The sequence below is a fragment of the Capra hircus genome, chromosome 4 (assembly GCF_001704415.2).
Source record: "Capra hircus breed San Clemente chromosome 4, ASM170441v1, whole genome shotgun sequence".
Lineage (NCBI taxonomy): Eukaryota > Metazoa > Chordata > Mammalia > Artiodactyla > Bovidae > Capra > Capra hircus.
In genome coordinates, this window is record NC_030811.1 from 26,978,509 (window position 1) to 27,002,682 (window position 24,174).

The 24,174-nt window shown below is 41.9% G+C and overlaps 1 protein-coding gene across 2 annotated transcripts in view; it reads right to left on the reverse strand.

Moving 5' to 3' along the window:
* AHCYL2 (adenosylhomocysteinase like 2) overlaps window positions 1–15,459 on the reverse strand; it is a 190,028-nt gene extending 174,569 nt beyond the window's left edge. For both annotated transcript variants that reach the window (XM_013963496.2, XM_013963495.2), the window contains exon 1: window positions 15,060–15,459. In XM_013963496.2, coding sequence (XP_013818950.2) covers window positions 15,060–15,422 — 363 coding nt within the window. In that variant the 5' untranslated portion in view covers window positions 15,423–15,459. The remainder of the gene's footprint in view (window positions 1–15,059) is intronic.

Sequence of the window (24,174 nt, forward strand, 5' to 3'; positions counted from 1 at the left end):
AGAAATGCAAATTAAAACAGAGATTCCATTTCACAACTACCAGACATTAGTAGATCAACTGAACAGAAGTTCAGTTCAGTTCAGTTGCTCAGTCGTGTCTGACTCTTTGCGACCCCATGAATGGCAGCACGCCAGGCCTCCCTGTCCATCACCATCTCCCGGAGTTCACTCGGACTCACGTCCATCGAGTCCGTGATGCCATCCAGCCATCTCATCCTGAGTCGTCCCCTTCTCCTCCTGCCCCCAATCTCTCCCAGCATCAGAGTCTTTTCCAACAGAACAGAAGTTCAGTGTTTGATAATTGTACTTATTAGTAAGGATTCAGAAGAGAGGAATTAATAAAACTAATTTAGAAAGCAATTTAAGATATACCTTAAGCAAGTTTGCATATAGCGAAACACCCTAGAGAAATGCTAATAAAGAAGTGTGCATAACAGAATTACAAATGCTCAAACCTCAGCAAGAAGAAAAAGAGAACACTAAAGAGGAATGAGTAAAAAGTGGTATTTTCATACAGTAAAGTACTATACAGTAGTTAAAATTAATCACCTGGAAAATCTACATGTTCCAGACTAGTTAAAACTCAAAGCTGAGAGAAAAAAAGTAGGTTACAGAAAAATATCTGATCTATAATATCACCTACATTAAATATATAGACACACAAAACAATGCTATATATCCTTTATTGATATACAATTTATACTAATACACAAAATGAAGCAAAAGTATTAAAATGTGTTATAAACAGCAAAGTCTGAACAGCAGTTACCTCTGAGTTGGGAGAAAAGAAGGAAAGAAGGGAAAGGAACAGAGAAGAGGTACAAGGGGGTTTTTCATTTTATCTACAATGTTTTACATCTTTAAAAGAACATCTACAGAAAATTTTGCAAAATGCTAACATTTGTTAAATTGGGCAGTGACTACAATTTTCTCAGTATTCTTCCATATGCTTGGGGAAAAAAAATGAAGAGTTTTTTGGTCAAATGAGTATATACACATGTACCAAGCAGCAGGGAAAAAGTATCTCCCTTTGGAACCCACATTTGTAAAGCTGTTCTACTAATGTCTCTCTGGTGCTTTACTGTCTCAGTGTGATAGAAACTTTTAAGTGTTTAGGCATAAACACATTGTACTACTGAATCTCTTTTTACCTAACAAGATGCTACCGAAGCCAAATCCTTGGCAACGTAGATAACAATGATCTATCAACCAACAGTGTGCAAACTCCAGCCCACATCTGTACAGTTTTAAAACCTTTTAACTTAAAACTGACGCTAAAGCTGAAGCTCCAATACTTTGGCCACATGATGTGAAGAGCTGACTCACTGGAAAAGACACTGATGCTGGGAAAGATTGAGGGCAGGAGGAGAAGGGGGCAACAGAGGATGAGATGGTTGGATGGCATCACTAACTCATTGGACATGAGTTTGAGCAAACTCCAGGGGAAACAGTGAAGGACAGGGAAACCTGGCGTGCTGCAGTCCATGGGGTCACAAAGAGTTGGACACGATTTAGTGACTGAACAACTTACAACTAAATTATTCCCCTGAGTCATTCTTGTCATTAGGCTTCATCACAGATCTTTATGCAAACCTATACCATGAATGATCCAACAGGTTATAAACTCCCAAATGACACTTCTTTCTAGTTTTAACATAATCTTCCCTCTCCACCCTAAGTCTGCAGTCCCACACACCCACAGAGACTCACAGCCTTCTACATAGGTGCAGTGTTTCTGGATCTTCCCATCCTGGGCAGACTTAGGTGACTCAGATAGCATCCAGGGCACTGAGCATGAAACCCTGCTCAACCAGCAATCTAGCACGCAAGCTCCTGAGGGAAACAGAATGACTTTCCATCCAAGCATGGTAAGTACATCAGGCTGCAAATAATGCCCAGGAACAAGCAGTTCCAAAAACAAGAATCCAAATAAAACTGGCTTTAGCACCCACTGTTCTGTAGACCCAGTGGCAGCCAATCTAGTTTTGCTTTATTTTTCTGGCTCAGCTAAAAGTACCTTAAAGAGTATACTCATCCCATCTCTTCAAAATAACTATGGAGAATACTACTTAAGTCCTTCAAAAATCTGAGTTTCACACATTACCTATCGAGAGTGTGTGCATCTCTCTCTGTGCTGGGGCAGGGTTCAGGGTATCTCTGTGGGTCTAAGTTTGGAACTTTATGGAGTCCCTTGTGTGTGTGTGTGTGTGTGTGTGTGTGTGTGTGTGTGTGTGTGTTTCTGGGAAGGGGTGTCTGAGTGGAAGGGTCTTGAGGGGTTCTATGTATGTAGGGGAAGCTCTGTGTGTGTCTGTCTTTGTGTTGTCAGTGCCCATCTAAGCTTCTGTCTCTGTGTCTTAAATATTGCAAGTCTTACAATGTTTCATTATAAATTTCCACCCTACCACAAAACTCAAAAATGATTTTCTTGCCTCTCTACTCTGAGACTGCATAAAAGAGAAAATGAAACAAGCCAACTGCTAAGCCAATCTTATTCAACAATGAGTAAAAAAACTAAGGTTCTGGTGGGTACACACTAACATGAACCAAACTGCCTGAGACTGTGCATTTCTCACAACTCCTAAGTGATGTCAATGATTCTGGTCATAGATGGGTTTGAGTAGCAAGGACCTAAAAGATTCCAAACTTAATAAACTGCCTTTAACTATGGTTAGACTTCCCATGTAGATGTTCCAGAGTCTCCTATAATTGACATGTATTTCAGATTAGCTTGAATGCTATCTTCTGACTAAAAATTAGATGTTATTTTGTTTTAAATGAGTCTCTGGTGAGTGTGGTTTAATGAACCAGTCCTAAGAAGTGAATGAATCAGTCCGAAGAGGTGAAGTGTACTTAAAATATGAATTTCTAAATTTGTAAAGCTGGAACACGGAAACCTCACAGAGGTTTTGCTACATTGTGAAGCTTCCTGGGTGGACAACCAACTCCTTTTCTAACGTGATAGACCTCAGTGTCAATGCTGACCTCTGCACACTGCAAACATTCCTGCTTCTAATAGTGCTCATACTAAACTAGACTGTATTTATTTTCCTATTTACATTCCCTACCCTCTCCTTGAGGCCAAGAATAGTATTTTGACTTAGTAACCCTACTGCTTAGCAGTGGTTAGAACATAACATATAGGTGGTTTTTGCACAAAAGATGCTCAGAATGTACTGGGGAAGATTATTAGACTAATATCCAAAAGCAGTGAAATTGCTTCTCTAATTCTACAATACAGTAGAAGGCCCTAAAAAGGAACTGGCATTAGACCAGCCACTTTTTCTCTTTCACAGAAACAATAGACATGCATGTAGTAAAAATTTCTGTTCTACTTGCCTCCCAAAGCAGAGTGATCCAAGAGTAGAATCAGTCAAGCTTTACCCAACAAAAGCTTTGTTGAAGAAGACATTTTATAACTGTCAGGAAAAGAAGTCTTTCTGTAACCTGAAGCAGGTAATGTCAACTTTGAAAGGCAGATGCACACAAGTATATACTGAGGAAAAAAAAACTGCTCTTCCTACAGTTACATTCACTTCAGTCGCTCAGTCATGTCCGACTCTTTGCGACCCCATGAATCACAGCACGCCACGCCTCCCTGTCCATCACCATCTCCCGGAGTTCACTCAGACTCACGTCCATCGAGTCTGTGATGCCATCCAGCCATCTCATCCTCGGTCGTCCCCTTCTCCTCCTGCCCCCAATCCCTCCCAGCATCAGAGTCTTTTCCAATCAGTCAACTCTTCGCATCATGTGGCCAAAGTACTGGAGTTTCAGCTTTAGCATCATTCCTTCCAAAGAAATCCCAGGGTTGATCTCCTTCAGAATGGACTGGTTGGATCTCCTTGCAGTCCAAGGGACCCTCAAGAGTCTTCTCCAACAACACAGTTCAAAAGCATCAATTCTTCGCTGCTCAGCCTTCTTCACAGTCCAACTCTCACATCCATACCTGACCACAGGAAAAACCATAGCCTTGACTAAACGGACCTTAGTCGGCAAAGTAATGTCTCTGCTTTTGAATATACTATCTAGGTTGGTCATAACTTTTCTTCCAAGGAGTAAGCGTCTTTTAATTTCATGGCTGCAGTCACCATCTGCAGTGATTTTGGAGCCCAAAAAAATAAAGTCTGGCACTGTTTCCCTATCTATTTCCCATGAAGTGATGGGACCAGATGCTATGATCTTCGTTTTCTGAATGTTGAGCTTTAAGCCAACTTTTTCACTCTCCTCTTTCACTTTCATCAAGAGGCTTTTTAGTTCCTCTTCACTTTCTGCCATAAGGGTGGTGTCATCTGCATATCTGAGGTTATTGATATTTCTCCCGGCCATCTTGATTCCAGCCTGTGCTTCTTCCAGTCCAGCGTTTCTCATGATGTACTCTGCATATAAGTTAAATAAGCAGGGTGACAATATACAGCCTTGATGTACTCCTTTTCCTATTTGGAACCAGTTTGTTGTTCCATGTCCAGTTCTAACTGTTGCTTCCTGACCTGCATACAGGTTTCTCAAGAGGCAGGTCAGGTGGTCTGGTATTCCCATCTCTTTCAGAATTTTCCACAGTTCATTGTGATCCACACAGTCAAAGGCTTTGGCATAGTCAATAAAGCAGAAATAGATGTTTTTCTGGAACTCTCTTGCTTTTTCCATGATCCATTTACATTACACATACTCAATTCCTGGCAATGCCTTAAAAAAAAATCAGGTGTCATTTTGGAAAAGCTGGTACTACCAGGATGGCAATTTTAGCGTCTGTCATTCTTGAGTTAAAAAGAGTTTTCACTTAAAAAGTTACTTCTACACTTCCTGCTAAATGTTAAGAAAAACTGTTAGGAAGGAAAAGTTAAATAGGGGGCAAAAAAAGGAGGGAGAACAAACCCGAGTAAGTAAAATGTTAAATTTTATTTGGGGGGAAAAATAAATAAATAAATTTTATTTGGGGACAAATACAGCGATCTTACACTCAGATGGTAAAGTGTCTGCCTACAGTGCGGGAAACCCAGGTTCAGTTCCTGGGTTGGGAGGATTCCCTGGAGAAGGAAATGGCACCCCACTCCAGTACTCTTGCCTGGAAAACCCCATGGACGGAGGATCCTGGTAGGCTACAGTCTATGGGGTCGCAAAGAGTCAGACATGACTGAGCGATATAACTTTCACTGTCACCTTTTACACTCCAAATAGTCCCTACCTTACATTACAAACAAAAATAAATTCTAGATGGACTGAAGACCAAAAGATAATAATAAACACAACCATGAAAACAGCTTTAGAAAATATAAAATAACTTGTTAATAAATCTGGGGTAGGACAGGCCATTCTAAGACACAAATATGTAAGCCATTAAAGAAAAAATGGGGGTTGGAGGACTGGCAGAGAGTGGATGCATGTATATACATATGGCAGAATCCCTTCACTGTCACCTGAAACTGCCATGACATTGTTAATCAGCTATGCTGCTGCTGCTGCTGCTAAGTCCCTTCAGTCGTTTCTGACTCTGTGCGACCCCATAGATGGCAGCCCACCAAGCTCCTCTGTCCCTGGGATTCTCCAGGCAAGAGTACTGGAGTGGGGTGCCATTGCCTTCTCCGGTTAATCAGCTATACTCCAATACAAAATTAAAAGTTTAAAGTCTGAAAAAAAAACTCACCAATCTGACTACATGAAAATATTTAATATAAACAAAGTTACAAGTCAACAAGAAACAGAGTAGGAAAAAACATTTGCAACATATATATAAAGAATTAATATCCAGGGACTTCCCTGGCCACCCAGCCCTTAAGACTTGGTTAAGACTCCATGCTTCCACTGCGGCAGGTGCGGGTTAGATCCCTAGTGAGGGGAACTAAGATCCTACACATTGTGAGGCCAGAAAAAATATATTCCGAAAATGTAAAGATTCCATATGCCAACATGAAAAAGACAAGTTCATAGGACAGAAATCTTTATCTATTTTGCTGAATCCCCAGTACTTGGCACACAGTAGTCCTCAATAAATATCTGTTAACAAAAGAATATGAATAGACAATTATAAGAAAAAAATGTAAATTACCAATATATTCATGAAAATATTTTCAGCCTCACTGTAAGCAGAAAAATACTAATAAAAACAACAGTAAAAGACTTTTCTCATAGAAACTTTCCTGTTGGGCTTCCCTGATAGCTCAGTTGGTAAAGAATTCGCCTGTAATGCAGGAGACCCTGGTTGGAAGATCCACTGGAGAAGGGATAGACTTCTCACTCCAGTATTCTTGGGCTTCCCTAGTGGCTCAGCTGGTAAAGAATCCACCTGCAATGAGGGAGACCTGGATTTGATCCCTGGGTTTGGAAGATCCCCTGGAGAAGGGAACAGTTAACCACTCCAAGCAGGCACTCTAGAACCTGTGCTCCACAACCAGCGAAGCCACTGCACCGAGAACAGAGAGAACACGCACTGCAACAAAAAGCAGCACCCGCTTGTCCCAATGAGAGAAAGTCTGTGAGCAGAAATGAAGACACAGCACAGCCTACCCTCCAAAAAACTAATTTTTAAAAAGTCTTTGGAAAGGAAAAAAGTGTATCTAGCATACACTGAAAACTTCTTTAAGAAACTCAGCTGGGTAACAGAATAGAAAGATAGGTCAGTAACAGAAAGCAGATACAGGGGTCAAAGGACAGGGTTTCCAAAATGGGCGAGATTATAGCAAGGAAATCTGTAGGAAAGGCTCTGGTGGAAAGAGGAAATAACCACAAGAAGTTCTTTAAGAAGACCGAAGAATGTGATTAGAGCTCTTGACAAAATGGAAGACATGTCTTCCACTATCATAACATGAGAGGAGAAAAAGATGAACCCCAAATGCAGGCAGATTTGCAGGTTTGGGAGGTACAAAGATGAAGGAATTCTCTTTTGGTGGCTTCTGTTTTTATAACAAGTAGAGGGTATATCACTGTTTTTAAAACACTTGAAATTAGAAGCAAATAGATACCATATTAAATAATTATTTGCAGTGAGGCTTAAAGTGAACTTACTAGAGAATGTATGATGTTACTAGGCAACGCTGATCAAGCATATGAGGCTGATGATTATGAATTTATAGTGACATCGATCTGCCTGGTTCTGATTTTCTCTAGCAAACACTCAGCTTCATAGATGCAGACAGCTAAAAAGGCAGATGGTTAGGTTCAACCAGTATACCTCTCAGAGTTCCATAAAGAGCAGAAGTTAACTCTGGCTGAACTGGACAGAAAAAGAATGTATAGGAAGGACATGAAGTAGCTTTCAGAGCAGAGAACCTGCTCCAGGGCAACACAGCTAAACACCATCACAGAATGGGCTTAGGCAACACGTCATGTTTGCTTTAGGCCAAGCAGGAGCTGCTGCAGCTTCGGCTGCACAATTATAGTTCAGGGTACGAGGTGCCAGTTTTGCCCCTGTAACTTGATCCTGTTGCTAAAGGCTGATGCTACAAGAAGATATGCTGATAATAGATGGGCAAGTTGTTCAGAACATAGTGGAAAGGTTCGGGAAGACTGGACTGGCTGAGAGGATGAAGGGAGTGGTAAGGGAATGAGTATTAGGAAGACAGTGGCTGACTGGGCATCAGGTAGTGACTGAGGTGGGCATCAGGTAGTAACTAAAGAAAACAGGGAATGAGACTTCCCCTTGGAAAAGGATAGATCCTGGAGTCCAGATGGTTGCAGAGTAATCTCAGCAGCCCAGGTGGAGTAACTTAAGCAGGTTTCACCGGGAGTTTAATCAGAAAAGTAAGGGGCTGGCAGAGTGGCAAAGCCTCCCACTACTGCTGTGGGCAGTGATTCATCTCACTAATCCCAAAGGCATCAAGGACTGGCAAAGCCCTGGGCAAGTTAATCACTCTCTTTGAGCCTGCATTTTCTAATCTGTAGAATAATAATATTGTTTTCTAATAATATTCATCTGATGGTCATTATGAGGATTAAATGAGATGAGATAGATACCTGGAAGAGAGTAAATATTCAGTAAAAGGTAGCTGTAAATGAGTTATAACTGAAGCTGATAAAAGTTTCCAAGAAAAGGTAGTCAACAATATCAAATCAAATCTTTTAGAATGAATAGAAGGATACACATTGGAGCACAGTAGGAGATAAATCTATAGGGAAGATGAAGCCAGTTTAAGTGTCAGCGTACTTAACTTTCAGTGAAAGCTTTGTAGTATTCAGAATGGCTTTAAGGAAAAGAGAAACTCAACTAGCCAATCAAGGACCTTTATATACTCCCTTATGTTAAGTTTATACCCTTCCATAATTTAAGTTATAAACTAAGAAGAACCAGGTGCTCCAAACCAATCCATTTCTACTGATAGACTCCTGTCGGGGGGAAAGAAATAAAGAATAGGAAATCACCAGCTATTAACGCAGTATCCAAGAGGGAAAATGGCTAACTGAACTGTGGCAGAATACAGTTCCGGAAGTGTATGACTGAAAATCACACACGTCATTTGGCTTCAGTGATTTAATTTAATCAAAGTAGTTTTATTTACAACTATTATAGAAGTCCACTGCCTTCTCCTCTGCTCAGCTCTCATCAAATCTGGGGCCATAGGTCATTCAGACTGTAAAAAGCTCCTACAAATTCCATAGAAACCTGATCAAGCTAACTAAACCTCTTATTGGGGGAGTGGAATCTTAGCTCCTATAATTCTGCATACCACCTGAACACAGTGGTGGGGGGTGGACTGGGGCAGATGCCAAGATACACTATTCTCCCATCCACGTCAGTTGTCCCTCTCTGAATTATTTAAACAAGGACTACCTAGGACTACCAAGAAAGAACAAACTCTGAATGAAAATCCCAACAAATCTCTTCCTATTTTTTTTTCCTTTTACTGTGGGGAACGGAACACTTTCAAGGAAATGACAAAGACTAACTCCCTTTTCAAGGAACTCTCCATTTCTTCTATTAACTGGACACTAGGACCTAAGTCGTCTTCCTCAAGACATTAAATACACAACTGCAACTTCAGCTCTGAACAACCTCCTGAAACAGCTCTTAATATTCAATCTTTCCCAGGAAAAGTAGACTTCAGAAATTACACTAATACAAAATATAGGCTGCCTTGTCAGAAAATTCATAAATGTTGACATAGATATATGGTAGATCATTAAACAAACTCAGTAAATAAAAAGAAATGGCCTGTTGGTGAAATAACAGAAAATTCACAAAAATATACAATTAACTAAGATTTGAAAGTGCAGTCTAAGCTTTAAACAGAGAAACACTTCAACTGAAAAGCAATGGAATTTGGGCATGAGAGTCAAACAGATTAGAGTTCTGTTGGCTCATATCAGTTACTAAATGTATAACTTTGACACAAAATCTCTTCAACTCTCAGTTTCCTTAGTAAAACAAGGATAATACAACCTATTTCTGACAGCTCTTAAATAAAATAGCATGTGTAAAGCTCTAATACAATGCCTGGGACACAGCAGGAATATATAACAGTATGCTTCCCCTTTTAATTTTCAAAATGTTTCATTACAGATCAATTCATAAAGAAGGTGAGTCTTAAAGAACAAGGAAAATGTTAGCTGGACAGGAAAGAGGAGCATAGTCCTCTAGCACTCCTGATTTACTCATAACTTTAAAAATAGGAATACATCTCTGTAATTATCACTCAATTACTAATGTGAAAACACATCATTGATCTTGAAACACTTTTTCATACACACATATAAGATCCTCTTCTCCCAGTCTCATAATTTTATAATTGTTTGAGATTCTACATTTGTACAAGTTTTTCCCATCCTCTTCCTAAAGCCCTGACTCAGATCCTCTTTACTTTGGTTTTACTCTTTACTTAGGATGATCTAAGCCAGGTTTCAGCAATACATGAACTGTGAACTTCCAGATGTTCCAGCTGGTTTTAGAAAAGGCAGAGGAACCAGAGATCAAATTGCCAACATCCGCTGGATCATGGAAAAAGCAAGAGAGTTCCAGAAAAACATCTATTTCTGCTTTACTGACTATGCCAAAGCCCTTGACTGTGTGGGTCACAATAAACTGTGGAAAATTCTGAAAGAGATGGGAATACCAGACCACCTGACCTGCCTCTTGAGAAACCCATATGCAGGTCAAGAAGCAACAGTTAGAACTGGACATGGAACAACAGACTGGTTCCAAATGGAAAAGGAGTATGTCAAGGCTGCATGTTGTCACCCTGCTTATTTAACTTATATGCCGAATACATCATGAGAAACGCTGGGCTGGAGGAAGCACAAGCTGGAATCAAGACTGCCAGGAGAAATCTCAATAATCTCAGACATGCAGATGACACCATCCTTATGGCAGAAAGTGAAGAGGAATTAAAAAGCCTCTTGATGAAGGTGAAAGAGGGGAGCAAAAAGTTGGCTTAAAGCTCAACATTCAGAAAACGAAGATCATGGCATCTGGTCCCATCATTTCGTGGGAAATAGATGGGGAGACAGTGGAAACAGTGTCAGTCTTTATTTTGGGGGGCTCCAAAATCACTGCAGATGGTGATTTCGGCCATGAAATTAAAAGATGCTTACTCCTTGGAAGGAAAGTTACGACCAACCTAGATAGCATTTTAAAGAGCAGGGACATTATTTTGCCAACAAAGGTCCATCTCGTCAAGGCTATGGTTTTTCCTGTCGTCATGTATGGATGTGAGAGTTGCACTGTGAAGAAAGCTAAGCACCGAAGAATTGATGTTTTTGAACTGTGGTATTGGAGAAGACTGTTGAGAGTCCCTTGGACTGCAAGGAGATCCAACCAGTCCATCCTAAAGGAGATCAATCCTGGATGTTCACTGGAAGGACTGAAGGCTGAAACTCCAATACTTTGGCCGCCTCATGTGAAGAGTTGACTCATTGGAAAAGACCCTGATGCTGGGAGGGATTGGGGGCAGGAGGAGAAGGGGACGACTGAGGATGAGATGGCTGGATGGCATCACCGACTCGATGGACATGAGTTTGAGTGAACTCTGGGAGTTGGTGATGGACAGGGAGGCCTGGTGTGCTGCGATTCATGGGGTTGCAAAGAGTCAGACGTGACTGAGCGACTGGACTGAACTGAAAGTCTTAAAGCAGAGAGACATACCTTAGAGTTCACTGAGTATTTTGAAAGACTTCTGAGAGAAAGCCAAAACTCAGCAACTAAGAAGTTAGAGTCAGTGTGGCATAATAAAAAGAAATGGGCTTTGGAAACCAAGGCTTAAAACAGGGATTTCAAGTCCTACCTCTGCCCCCCTCTAGATGTTTAACCTTGACCAAGGCACTTTGCCTTCTCTGGACCTCATTTCCTTATCTGTGAAATGGAGATAATGCCACTTATATCTCATTGTGTAGCTGTCAGGTTTAGAAAAATGCTGATAACAATTCCTGGCATAGAAAGGGCCAATTAGAAAAAAAAAAAAAAGAAAGAGCCAATTAATGGTAACTGTTATTAGGGTCAATCTGCCAACTGCCTTACTGAACATTCTGCAAGGCTGTATTTTCCTAACTGGCAAAAGGAACAAAACTGCTCTTGCATTCCCATGACTATATCCAAAAGGTTCCATTTTAGTAATCCATAATTAACCAAATAAAGAGCTTAAAGAATTCAGGACAAGAAGGTGCTAGCATGGCTGAACTCATTCTCTGCTGACAGCAACAAAGCCAGCACAAGATGGATTCCCTTGCCAAAAAAAAAAGAATCTGCTTGAACATGGGTCATTACTGATATTGATGTAAGCACAAACTAGCTGTGGTTCTTAAGCTCACAGATTTATCACCAGAAAGTTTTACCTTTTCTGAAATAAATTCTCTCCCACATTGCTTTCTCTACTGTGGTATGACATTCCTATTACCTCATTTTCAAGAACAAGGAAAGACATCCTCTCAAATATTTCTATTGCATTGACGGTGGACCGTATCATCCTATTTCACAGATCACTTCTTACAGAGATGTTTGGTTTGTTGAGTTCACTTACAAAGAAAGACATTATATACAAATATATGACAGCCACGGTGACAAGATCTGTCCCGAGAGTACCACAAGTTACAGGATTGAGGTAGATGCCAAAGATAAGACAGGACTGAGTAACCTGCACACCATATGTTCACTCTTACTAAATGCTGCACTTGGGAATTCTGACTCTTATAAAAAAGTTTATTTCCCTTGTGTGACTGAACAGAGTAATGGCACTAAGAAAACTAATGACAGATACGCAAATAGAGTAAGAGAAACCATCAGTGGAGGGAAATAAGCTTAAGATAAATAAGCTTGTATGTGACAGGTAAAAAATGAGAGCAACAGTCATCAGTTACATGGTCAAAGGCAGCTGTTTCAATCCTTAGTACCTCCAGTCCCTCCCTACACTAAATAAAAGCAAAAGGGTGTGAAGGTCAGAATGATTATTTAAATAGACTAAAAAAACAATCAAGAAAGGTTCAACAAATCAAAATCACACTGCAGTCCCTTGGAGAGGGTGACTTTCAGCTTTAAGAAAGGTCAGTCTCGTGCACTTGTTTTAGTTGAGCTACTTCAATGTCAAGAAAGTTAAAGGTTCTACCCCCTAAAACCTGCTCAGAAATGCCTGCAGTTGTGTCACAAGGCTGCACCCTCGCCCAGAGTTTCGCCTGTTTAACTTCCAGTGGAGGAGCTGTTTTTTGGTTGCAATTAACATTGTAAGGCAAGCTCAGCCCTGTCTCTCACAGCCTTGAGGCTGCTGAGTAAATCTAGAATCATGGGACCCACATTTTAATGCTGGAAAAACAGGAAGAAGGTGGTTCAGCAACAAGGAAAATGGTCAAGAAACACATCTAGCATTAGGAAAAACAGGCTGATATGCTGGCCTGTCGTGTTGTTCACTGCTTTACACAGAAGCCATTGAACTGTATATATCTTTTAAAGGAAGCCATGGTGGTGCACTTAAACCATGATTGGAGGAAGAAAAAAATAAAATCAACTCTTAACAATGGCAATAATTTAAGCCCTTATTATATGTGCCAAGTTCAACAGTAAGTCCTCTACAAATATTTGTAAGCTTCAACCTCATTTTGTAAAAGAGACAACTAAGACTCAGAGAATTTAGAAATTACCCAAAAGCTAGCTCATAGGAGTACTAGGATTCAAACCCAGGTCTGCTGGACTGTAAATCCCATGTTCTAGAGGCCATTTGTTGGGGAACTCCTTGGCAGTCCAGTGGTTAGAACTCTGAGCTTTCACTGGTAGGACCCAGCATTCAATTCCTGGTAAACTAAAGATCTCACAAGCTGCATGGCAAGGTCAAATAAATAAAGGCAATTTGTTGAACACTATTATACTCGAGACTTAATCTGTACATTTTACACAAAAAGACCCTTAATCACAGAATTTGGCCAAAGTTATAAAGCAACTCAACTATTACAAATGTTTCAGATTTCCAGACTCATATCTAGGTACTACCAGCTTTGGTGCTCATGTGTGTTTGAATGTGTTAAAGTCACTCAGTCAGGTCCATCTCTTTGCAACCCCATGGACTATACAGTCCATGGAATTCTCCAGGCCAGGATACTGGGGTGGGTAGCTGTTTTCTTCTCTGGGGGATCTTCCCAACCCAGGGATCGAACCCAAGTCCTCCGCATCACAGGTGTATTCTTTACCCACTGAGCCACCAGGGACGCCCAAGAATACTGGAGTGGGAAGCCTATCCCTTCTCCATGGTATCTTCCCGACCCAGGAATTGTATCAGGGTCTCCCGCATTACAGGCAGATTCTTTACCAGCTGAGCCACAAGGGAAGCCATGGTGCCCATGCTATGTCTCTTTCCCCCAATAATTCTGCCCAGAGGAGTTTCATAATGCAAACAAGAAAGACACTGTCCTAAAGCATCATTAAACAAATTCCTTTAGTCTTGCTTCTGACCTTATCACTATATTTTAGTAATTAGAATGCAAGAGTTCTCTGATTTACACCTTAATAAGGAGGCTATTACAATCAAAGTTAGGCTGGATACAAGGTTTCAACTCAGCTGAGTCCTGCACAATGCAGATTTCACATCACTTTCTTGCTTTTCTGATAAATCATTCACAAAACGAAAAACCCAGTATATCACTATGTTCGCATACTACCTCAGAAATTATAGCGATAATCCACAACTTGTTTTTGCAATATTCGCCATTTTTCTCTGTACTGATTTGCTTTCTGAGAGGACAGACACCACAGACAGCCATTGCAAGGATAATACTGAGAATATCAAACATTCAGGCACATCTATCTACTCCTTGGTGTTCTGAGACTACTGCCTCTTCAAAACTATCTGAAAGAAGCTGGCAGCTTAGACAAAATCTGACAGTGATCGCCTTTCCCAAAAGTAGAAGCATTTCTTCCTAATACTTACAGACCATAATAAAAGAACCAATAAAAACAATCATTCTCTTTATACACAGTCTAACAATCCTGGTGATCAACTACTGAGCTGAGAGGACAAACCTCAAAGAGAAGAGTGGAGTGAATCTCTCCATTACCCTATTACCCTTCTACTTTCAGAGAAAACCTAAGGATCTTGCAGTATGTGGAATGAAGGGCACGGCATCAGTACTGCTAGATGGAAGCGCCTGGCCACAGAAAAGCAGAGAGTCATCTTCTGTACAGAAACCAGACAACTGAGGATCTCAACGCGAGGTAACTACTCCTTACAGAAAAGATGTCCAAACGGAAAAGCTCTTTCAACCCTTATTACTGGGTGAACTCTCAGAAGCAGTAAAGCTTTTCTACACCATCGGGGTCTTCTCCCCGACAGTCTGGAAAATACACACGGGAGTAGGTTAGGAGTACAGAAAGGTGTAATACGAGGTGCCTCTCCTCTCCCAGCCTATTCCAAGTAGTAAGGAAGGGCGCTACCTCCATGTTATTCCCAGCGAATTACGGCCGTACCACCTGGAGTCTTCGCCCCCCAGCACTGGGGCCCGGGTGGGGGCATCTCTGAGAGAGCGGGTTTAAGGGGAAAAGAGATGTCTCTACTTCCAGCATCAGAAGGGAGGGCGTGGAGAGTGGTGCCGCCGCGCCGAGAGGATCTGCGGTTCCCCACCTCCCTCCCTCTCCGAAAGAGGCAGCCCGGCCCCAGTACCTTCTTGACTGTGCGCGGCGCCTCGGTGACGGTGCCGTCGGGGCTGACCAGGGCTTCGCCGCCGTCGCGGTGCCTCTGATGCTGGTGATGAGGGTCGCTCCGCTTCATGGCCGACGCCTGAGGCACTTTCCCAGCGGCCGGGCTGAGAGCCGCTGCGGGCCCCGATCCCGGACCGGGGGCCGGGGGCCGCTCCGCGGCCGGAGCTGGAGCTTCAGGGTCCCCGCCGCCGGCTGGGGGGGCCATGGCGCTCCCGGCCGCTGTGCTCAGTCCCAGCTGCGGCTCCGCCTCGGAGGGGCTCAGGTCCTTCAGCTCCACCTCAGGCACCTTCGCGGCAGCAGCTGCTGACACGACCTGCACCGACATCACCGCCTCCACTGCAACCGCCGGCTCAGACTCTAGCTCCGGCTCGGCCCCGCCTCCCGCCTCCCTTCCCCTTCCCTCCCCCATTCCCCCACTCCTCCCCTCCATCGCCTCCGCTCCCACCCCCTTCCTCTGCCCGCCCGCCAACTCTCCAGCCAGCCCGGCCTCTCCCTCCCCACCCCGCCCCGCCCCGCCCCGCCCCGCGCAACCCGACCCGCCCCGCCCGACCCGGCTAGCTCCCGCGCGTGGTGCCACGGAACCTGTAGTGCGCTTGTTCAGGGCCGCACGCGGCGAAAACACCGTGGGACCTCAGCCCCCGACCAGCACTGCGCGCTGCCGAGGGCGGGGCCGTGATGCCCCCTGGGAATTGTAGTCCCTGTCGCCTTCCGGCTAGCGGGATTCTGTAGTAGTAGTGGAGCTCTAGTCCAGGCGACTAACGGAAAGGAGTGAGAACGGGTGACACGACAAAGGACATGAGAAAGAGTCTCCAGAGGAACTGGGGCTTCCGAGGAGACAACGCTAGAAACCCTCCGCCTGCGAAGGTGGGGGAAGAAAGGGCTCTCTACCCTGACAGTGTACATTTCCTCCCCGTGTGCTAGTCTGAGATCACGTAAGCAGGCGTTTAAAGGAAAAGCGGCATCACGTGGGGAGAGCGCAGGCCTCAGGCTCAAAGTGACTTGATTTTTCTGCCTCAGTGAAAGGGAACCCTAACACCTTTCTGAACTTTAATGGCTTTGTTTTTAGAAAGAATAAAATAAGATCTTATGTGCTGTGGTGATTTCTAGAACATTCTGGGCTTAGAGTTAACTATCAGTCCAAAAAAATAGAAGTTCGATATTACTAGGTAGGAAGTTTTTAGGCTAAAGAGTCAGACACCACTTAGCGACTAAACAACAACGACAAAAGAATTACACGTTGCCTTAAGCTTAATTCTTTTGCCCTGTTAATTCTCTTTTTCTTTCTTCTCCTTTTTCTCTTTGCCCCTCCATTCAGCTTATAGGATCTTAGTTCAGGAATTGAACCCGGGGCCTTCAGCAGTGAAAGTAGTGAGTCCTAACCACCCAACCACCAGGGAATTTCCATTCTGTGAATTCTCATAGATGTCCAACCTAAGTTTGCATGCCAGTGGCACAAAGAGGTAAAATAAACCAAAATGTCAGAGTTGGGAGCACAGAAAGGTTTATTACAGAGTGCCAGGCACAAGAGGGAGCTAGTGCTCAAGAAAACCCAAACCCAGATGTCAAACAAAATTTGGGGTGAGGGCTGCCAATGTGTGACTATTCTGATTGGTTGGATGATGTCTGGATGTCTGGGGAATCTCAACCTTCTGGTTCCAACGTGTTTAGGGTACACATACTTGTGGTCACATGTATGCGGTCACCATCATCTGCCTGGGTAGGGGGTTTTAGGTTCTGTAGAGGAGCTCAGAGATAAGTATCAGATTATTATCTATATCTCTTCAGAAGGAACTGTGAGTCCTGTGACTCTATTGTCCTATTAAATGCTTGAGCCTGCTGTTTGGAATTTGGGGAATACCTAAAAGATTAAAGTCTTCTTCTTTTTTTCTTTTTTTAAATTACAAGCAAGAAACAGAGGACTCAGAAGAGCTTTTGTCCCAAAGAGGGTCCCACAGAGTCTTGCTCGGTTTCAGGGATATAATGTAAAATTCAGATAAGTATATCAGCAAAGAGGAATACTAACTAAAATACGAATAGTGATTTCCTTAAGTGATGGGATTTGGGGTGAGTTTTTTGGGTTTTTTTACTTTGTATTTTTCTGTATTATTTTTAAATTTAAAATTTATTTTAAAAGGTGTAAACCTAAAGGCATTTATGACAAGGTATCTGAAACTAATGTCCAACAATAGGGGAATGGTTGTTGTTTAGTCGCTAAGTCATGTCCCAACTCTTTTGCGACCCTATGGATTGTAGGCCATCATTTTCCTCTGTCCATGGGATTTCCTAGGCAAGAATAGTGGAGTGGGTTGCCATTTCCTACTCCAGGGGATATTCCTAACCCAGGGCTTGCACCTGTATCTCCTACCTTGACTGGCAGATTCTTTACCACTGAGCTACCAGGGAGGGAGCCCAGGGGAATGGCTACAACCTTTAAAAAATTAAGTTGGCCAAGAACTTTTTTTTTAAATGATAAAGGGAAATAATGCTTGTGATAAAATAAGTTAAAAAGCAGGAGACAAATTGCACGTTCTATTAGATTTTATCTATGTAAAGAATACTTGAAAAAAATAATATATTAAAATACAGTTGACTCTGACAGATTATAGGGTAGGTCATTTCTTCTCTGTTCTCAGAGAAACTGAAGCAAAGGGGATCTTATGGTTTATGGTTGTTTAGAGAGTAAGTGATAGCCCTGAAAACCCCAGAAGGCCATTGGACATCTAGATTTGGAGTGATTATTTTTTCCCTGACAAAAAGGAGAGGGAGAAATCACCTGCCCTGATCTCCTTCCCAGTGCTATTGCTATCTTGGAAATATGTTCATTTGTGGAGTTGTCCTACCCTGAATTGAATCTTTTGTATCCTGGCCTTCAAACTTTGTATGTAACACTGAGTTAGAAGGCATCTGAGCACTGCCATTTCCACAAAGCCCACAAGTCCACCAGACACAACGGCTTCTTAAGCTTTCTCATCACACTCTGGCTTTCAGAATTTCCTTCCTGTTATAAAGAACCAGCTCAGAGCTTCATCCCCCAGCTGTCGGAGAAGAGATTAGCAGCTCTGTAACTGATTTCTTTCTTCCCCCTAATGCACAAGGGAGCTGTGGTGCAGCCACCTGGCGTGTGTTGAAGCTCTTAGGCAGCAGCTGCCTACCTGGAGGGCCACTAGACTTGATTACTGAGGGAATGAACTAATTTTTCAATGGGATGTGGTTACAAAACATAAGAAGTTGGAGCACTGGAAAGAAACTGATATTCATCCTTTCTTTATCCAGGCACAATCCTCTGCTTGAGGCCACGCATAAGGGCACATTCCTCACCCATTCTCAACTTCGTCCTACACAGTTGCTTCCTCCATCTTATTACTGAGGGACACTAGGCACAGATGAAGGTGTAAATACTATAATGAAAACAGGATGACTAAGCGCAGGTTTATGAACTATTTAGTTTATGGTAAGGAGTACACCAAAGCTGTATATTGGCACCCTGATTATTTAACTTATATACAGAGTACATCATGCGAAATGCCGGGTTGGATGAAGCACAAGCTGGAATCAAGATTGCTGGGAGAAATATAAAAAACCTCAGATATGCAGATGACACCACCCTTATGGCAGGAAGCAAAGACGAACTAAAGAGCCTCTTGAAACTGAAAAAGGAGAGTGAAAAAGTTGGCTTAAAACTCAACATTCAAAAAACTAAGATCATGGCATCTGGTCCCATCACTTCTAGATGGGGAAACAATGGAAACAGTGAGACTTTATTTTGGGGGGCTCGAAAATCACTGCAGATGGTGACTGTACCCATGAAATTAAAGACACTTGCTCCTTGGAAGAAAAGCTATGACCAAGCTAGTCAGCATATTACAAAGCAGAGACATTACTTTGCCAATAGTGGTCCATCTAAAAGCTATGGTTTTTCCAGTAGTCATGTAGTCCAGATGTGAAAGCTGGACTATAAAGAAAGCTGAGCACTGAAGAATTGATGTTTTTGAACTGTGGTGTTGGAGAAGACTCTTGAGAACCCCTTGGACTGCAAGGAGATCCAACCAGTCCATCCTAAAGGAAATCAGTCCTGAATATTCACTGGAAGGACTGATGTTGAAGCTGAAACTCCAGTACTTTGGCCACCTGATGGGAAGAACTGACTCATTGGAGAAGACCCTGATGCTAGGAAAGATTAAAGGCAGGAGGAGAAGGGGACCATAGAGGATGAGATGGTTGGATGGCATCACCAACTCAATGGACATGAGTTTGAGCAAGCTTCAGGAGTTGGTGATGGACAGAGAAGCCTGGTGAGCTGCACTCCATGGGGTCGCAAAGAGTTGGACATGACTGAGCGACTGAACTGACCTGAACTAATTAGACTACAGAACTTCTTCCTTCACCTGGCTCATTCAGCTTCCAGACCCTGACAGGCAGAAATATATCTTCCATGCAGGAGACTGGAAGAACTTCTCTAAGGTATCTGACCAGGCCAATAGAGAAAACTTGGAGATAAACCTTGAGAGTTCCCCCAAGGAAATAGGCCAGCAAATCACCCTTAGTGAAGACCACACCTATATTCGCAGAGTTTCCAGAGAACTACTTAGGGCCACACTCTTAGTATGAGCAGATAAAGTCACCAGAAATAAAAAGAAAACTTTTAATATGGAAGACAGAGACCAACATAAGCAAACAGAAGAAAACAACTGGGAGAAAACAGAGGCTATGCATCAAGAAGAAATCATGACCCCCTCAAAACTCATTAATATCCTCAGAGACTTAAGATATTGTATTTGTGAAAGAACATGCTGTTTCAAGAAGTGAACATTCAGAAAACAAACATGAGACCTTTAAAATGAAAGCATACTAACAGAAAATATTTTAAAATAAATAAAAAGAGGGAGAAATTAGGAATTCCTTGGTGGTCTACTGGTTAGGACTCTGCACTTTCACTGCTGAGGACCCTAGTTCAATCCCTGATTGGGGAACTAAGATCCTACAAGCTGCACTGACTGCCCCCGCCCAAAAAAAGGAAAAAATTAAAAATAGGAAAGATGCAGTTATCTTTCTCAGATTGTTGAATAATGGTGGCTTCTTTCTTTTTTCTGTTTTTGAAGTATAGTTGATTTACAACTTTGTGTTAGTTGTATCTAATGCACATTTTAACATGATAGGTTCAGTGGATTTCATAGCCTCAGTTTTCTGGAAAAGTCAATCTCTTATGAATTGTTTTTCAGATCTTCAATACATTTTTTTCTCTAATTCAAAAAAAAAAATAGAAAAGAAAATGAATTAGAGGATCAGTCCAAGAAGACCAAATAATACGAGTGCCAGAAGGATAACAAAGAACTAGAGGTGGGGGAGGGAAGAATCATCAAAGAAACAACTCAAAAATTTTCCCAAAGCTGAAAAATGAAAATTTCCATAATGAAAGGGGCCACTAGGTGCCCAACCCAATGGATGAAAATAGACCTGCGTTAACATACATCATTTTTTTGTTTGGGTGGTTTTTTTGTTTTTTTTTTTTGCTGGGCCATGTGGCATGAAGGATTCCTGACCAAGGATCGAACCCACACCCTCTACAGTGAGAGTGTTAACCACTGGACTGTCAAGGAAGTCCCCATATACATCACTGTTAAATTTCAAAATTCTGGGGACAAAGAGACAATCCTTCAAATGTCTGGAGAGGGGTCAAGGAGCATTTTTACAAAAACTCATAGAAAGATAATGAACTTCTTAAAATGAACTTCAGGAAGCCAGAAGATACTGCCTTCAAGTGCTACAGACCCTCTGTTTGCCTTCTGTAGAGAATGAGCTGACAACCATCCAGATTTGGGAAGGGCAGTCATCAGAATGTTCAGAGTTAGACAGGGAGTCAGAGACCAATCCTCCTGCTTTCATTTCTACCTTCTGAAGTACCTGCTGCCTCCAATTCAGAAGCTTTTAAGGGTGCTGCAATATACGTTTTCCCTATTGCTGGCTAAAACTTTTAGTTTTTCAAGTCTGTCAAATTAAATATCACTCATTTGCTCTCCAGCTTTCAAAAGTGTCACTACTGACTCCTCCCCACTCCACCTCTTCTTTCCTCCTAGTAGGTAGAGTGAAAAAGAGCTTAGTCCTTATTCTCCATATTGAAAAGATGTAGAACTATTTGACTTTTCAAACTATATCATGCATATAACTGAGATGAAAATTCAAACTTTAAAAGCAGGCAAAACTCTATTGTACAGAACAGGGAATTATAGACATTATTTTGTAGTAACTTTAAATGGAGAGTAATCTATAAAAATATGAATCATTGTGGGGTTTCCCTGGTGGCTCAGTTGGTAAAGAATCCACCTGCAATACAGGACACCTGGGTTTTATCCTGGGTCAGGAAGTTCCCCTGGAGAAGGAAATGTCAACCCACTCCAGTAGTGCTGGACACCGAAAATCAATATAATACTGCAAATCAACTATACTTCAATAAAAAAAATATAATTTAAAAATTAAAAAGCTATAAAAGCAGTATATAGTTTATGAATGCATAGCTTCATTTGCACATATGAAAATATAAAAATGGACTGAAAGAAAACCCACTAAATGCAGACAGTTGTTTTTTGACTGAGGAAAGGGAAAGTGGGAGGAAAAATGGAATAGGGGTGTTGGTCAAAGAGGACTTAGCTAAATCTGTTTTACTTTATTTCTTCATGAATGTAGATTGGAAGAAAATATGGTAACTTTTTTAAGTTTTTTTTTTACATTTTAACATTTATTTCTGAGTATTGGGAATATGGATGTTTATTAGGTTGTTCCTTGTGCTTTTCTGTATCTTTTCAATTTCTCAGATAAAAAAAAAAGAGTCATACACAGGCAGAGGAAGGGTTGGAGCAGTGAACATACTGCTTACAAGATTCTGGGACTGACAGAGGCAGGTCTTACAACCTGGTAAATTGGATGAGTGAGTTTGAGAGGGGTAAGGGGGACCCAGTTGAGCTGTTGAGGGCAGAGCCAACTTGAGGGGTGAAGACATGTTGACCTCAGGACAACAGGACAGCCACAGGGAGTCCCCCAAACCAAGTTTCTCTTGGGCCCTAAGAAGTTTCTTTCAGGAGTCTAACTCAAGGGTTTTGGTAAGAAAGTGGCCACTGTGGCTCAGTCACAAGATTTTGCACTCCTATAAAAATACTAAAATATACAACTGGTCTGTGGGAGTGTCCACAAAATTTCAGATTTCCAACAGCTGCCTGGCCAGCGTTCACAAAAGGTAGGCTCATGGTGTCCTCTAGTGGTCACAGTCTATCAGCCTCCACAGACAGGTTACATTTTTCAGCTTTTTAAAACCCAGAATAAACTCCTCCAACACACCATTATAACACAACTAAAGAAAGAAGAGATGGAGGGGATGTACACGGAGATAGAAAATCATTTAACATTTCCCCTTGTTTCAAAAAAGTTCATTAGACAACACTGACCATTTTTATTGTTTTGAATACTGCTTTGGGAGAAGGAAATGGCAACCCACTCCTGTTTTCTTGCCTGGAGAATCCTGTGGACAGGGGAGCCTGGTGGGCTGCTGTCTATAACGTCGCACAGAGTCAGACACGACTGAAGCGACTTAGCATGCATGCATGCATGGATAAGGTTTAAAAATAGCTCTACTACTAAAGACATACAGATGGCCAAGATGAAGACACAAGATGCTCAACACTGCTAATTATTAGAGAAATGAACATAAAAACTACAATGAAGTATCACCTCACACCAGTCATCACACACACACACACACACACAAACCTTACAAATAGGGAATTCCCTGGCAGATCAGTGGTTAGGACTTGGCATTTCCACTGCTGGAACCCAGGTTGGATCCCTGATAGGGGAACTAAGAGCCTGCAAGCCATGGGTGTGGCCACAAAAAAAAAAGTCTATAAATAATAGATGCTGGAGAATGTGAAGAAAAGGGAACCCTTCTATACAGTTGGTGGGAATGTGAGGTGGTGTAATCACTATGGAAAACATTATGGAGGTTCCTTAAGAAAGTAAAAATAACATATGATCCAGCAATCCCATTCCTGGGCATATATCTGTAAACGATGAAAACTCTAATTTGAAAAGATATGTGCACCCCACTGTTCATAGCAGGTCTATTTACAGTAGCCAGACATGGAAGCAACCTAAATGTCCATCAACAGATGAACGGATAAAAAGGATGGGGTGAGTGTATATATATATATATAAAACTCAGCCATAAAAAAGAATGAAACAATGCCACTTGCAGCTACTTGGATAGACCTAGAGATTATCCTATTAAGTAACTCAGAGAAAGACAAATATATGATATCACTCGTGGAATACAAAAGAAAAAAAAAGATACAAATGAACTTACTTACAAAACAGGAATAGACTCACAGACAAATTTATGATTACCAAAGGGGAAAGGCAGGGAAGGATAAATTAGGAGTTTGGGATTATATATAAAATCCACTATCAAATATAAACAAGGACCTACTATGTAGCACACAGAACTATATTCAATATCTTATAATAATCTATAATGGAAGAGAATCTGAAAAATATATATGTAACTGAATCATTTTGCTGTACACCTGAAACTCACAACATTGTAAATCAACTATACTTCAATTAAAAAAAAAAGAAAGAAATTAGCTCTACTGTTGAGAAGAGCAGTGATGGCAAGAATAAGCAAGGTGGGCAAGCACAAGGGGATGTGGGGAGGCCAGAGGGAACACAGCATGGGCAATCTGGATAGGAAGAAAAACCAAAAGTCAGACCTAAGAGGTGAAAGTCTGGACTTCAGAGTCAGGAAGGCCCTGGGCCCAGTGTGTTACTTACTAGCTATGAGGTTGTGGGCAAGTCATTTTGCTTCTCTGAAGTTTGTTGCTACAGAAAAATAGTTCCTCTGCCTCTTCCGAACTAAAGGAGAGGCAGCAGAGTGCAGGGACTTCCCTGGTAGCTCAGACGGTAAAGAATCCGCTTGCAATGTGAGAGATCTGGGTTCAATCCCTGGGTTGGGAAGATCCCCTGGAAGAAGGCGTGGCAACCCACTCCAGTCTTCTTGCCTAGAGAATCCCATGGACAGAGGAATCTGGCTT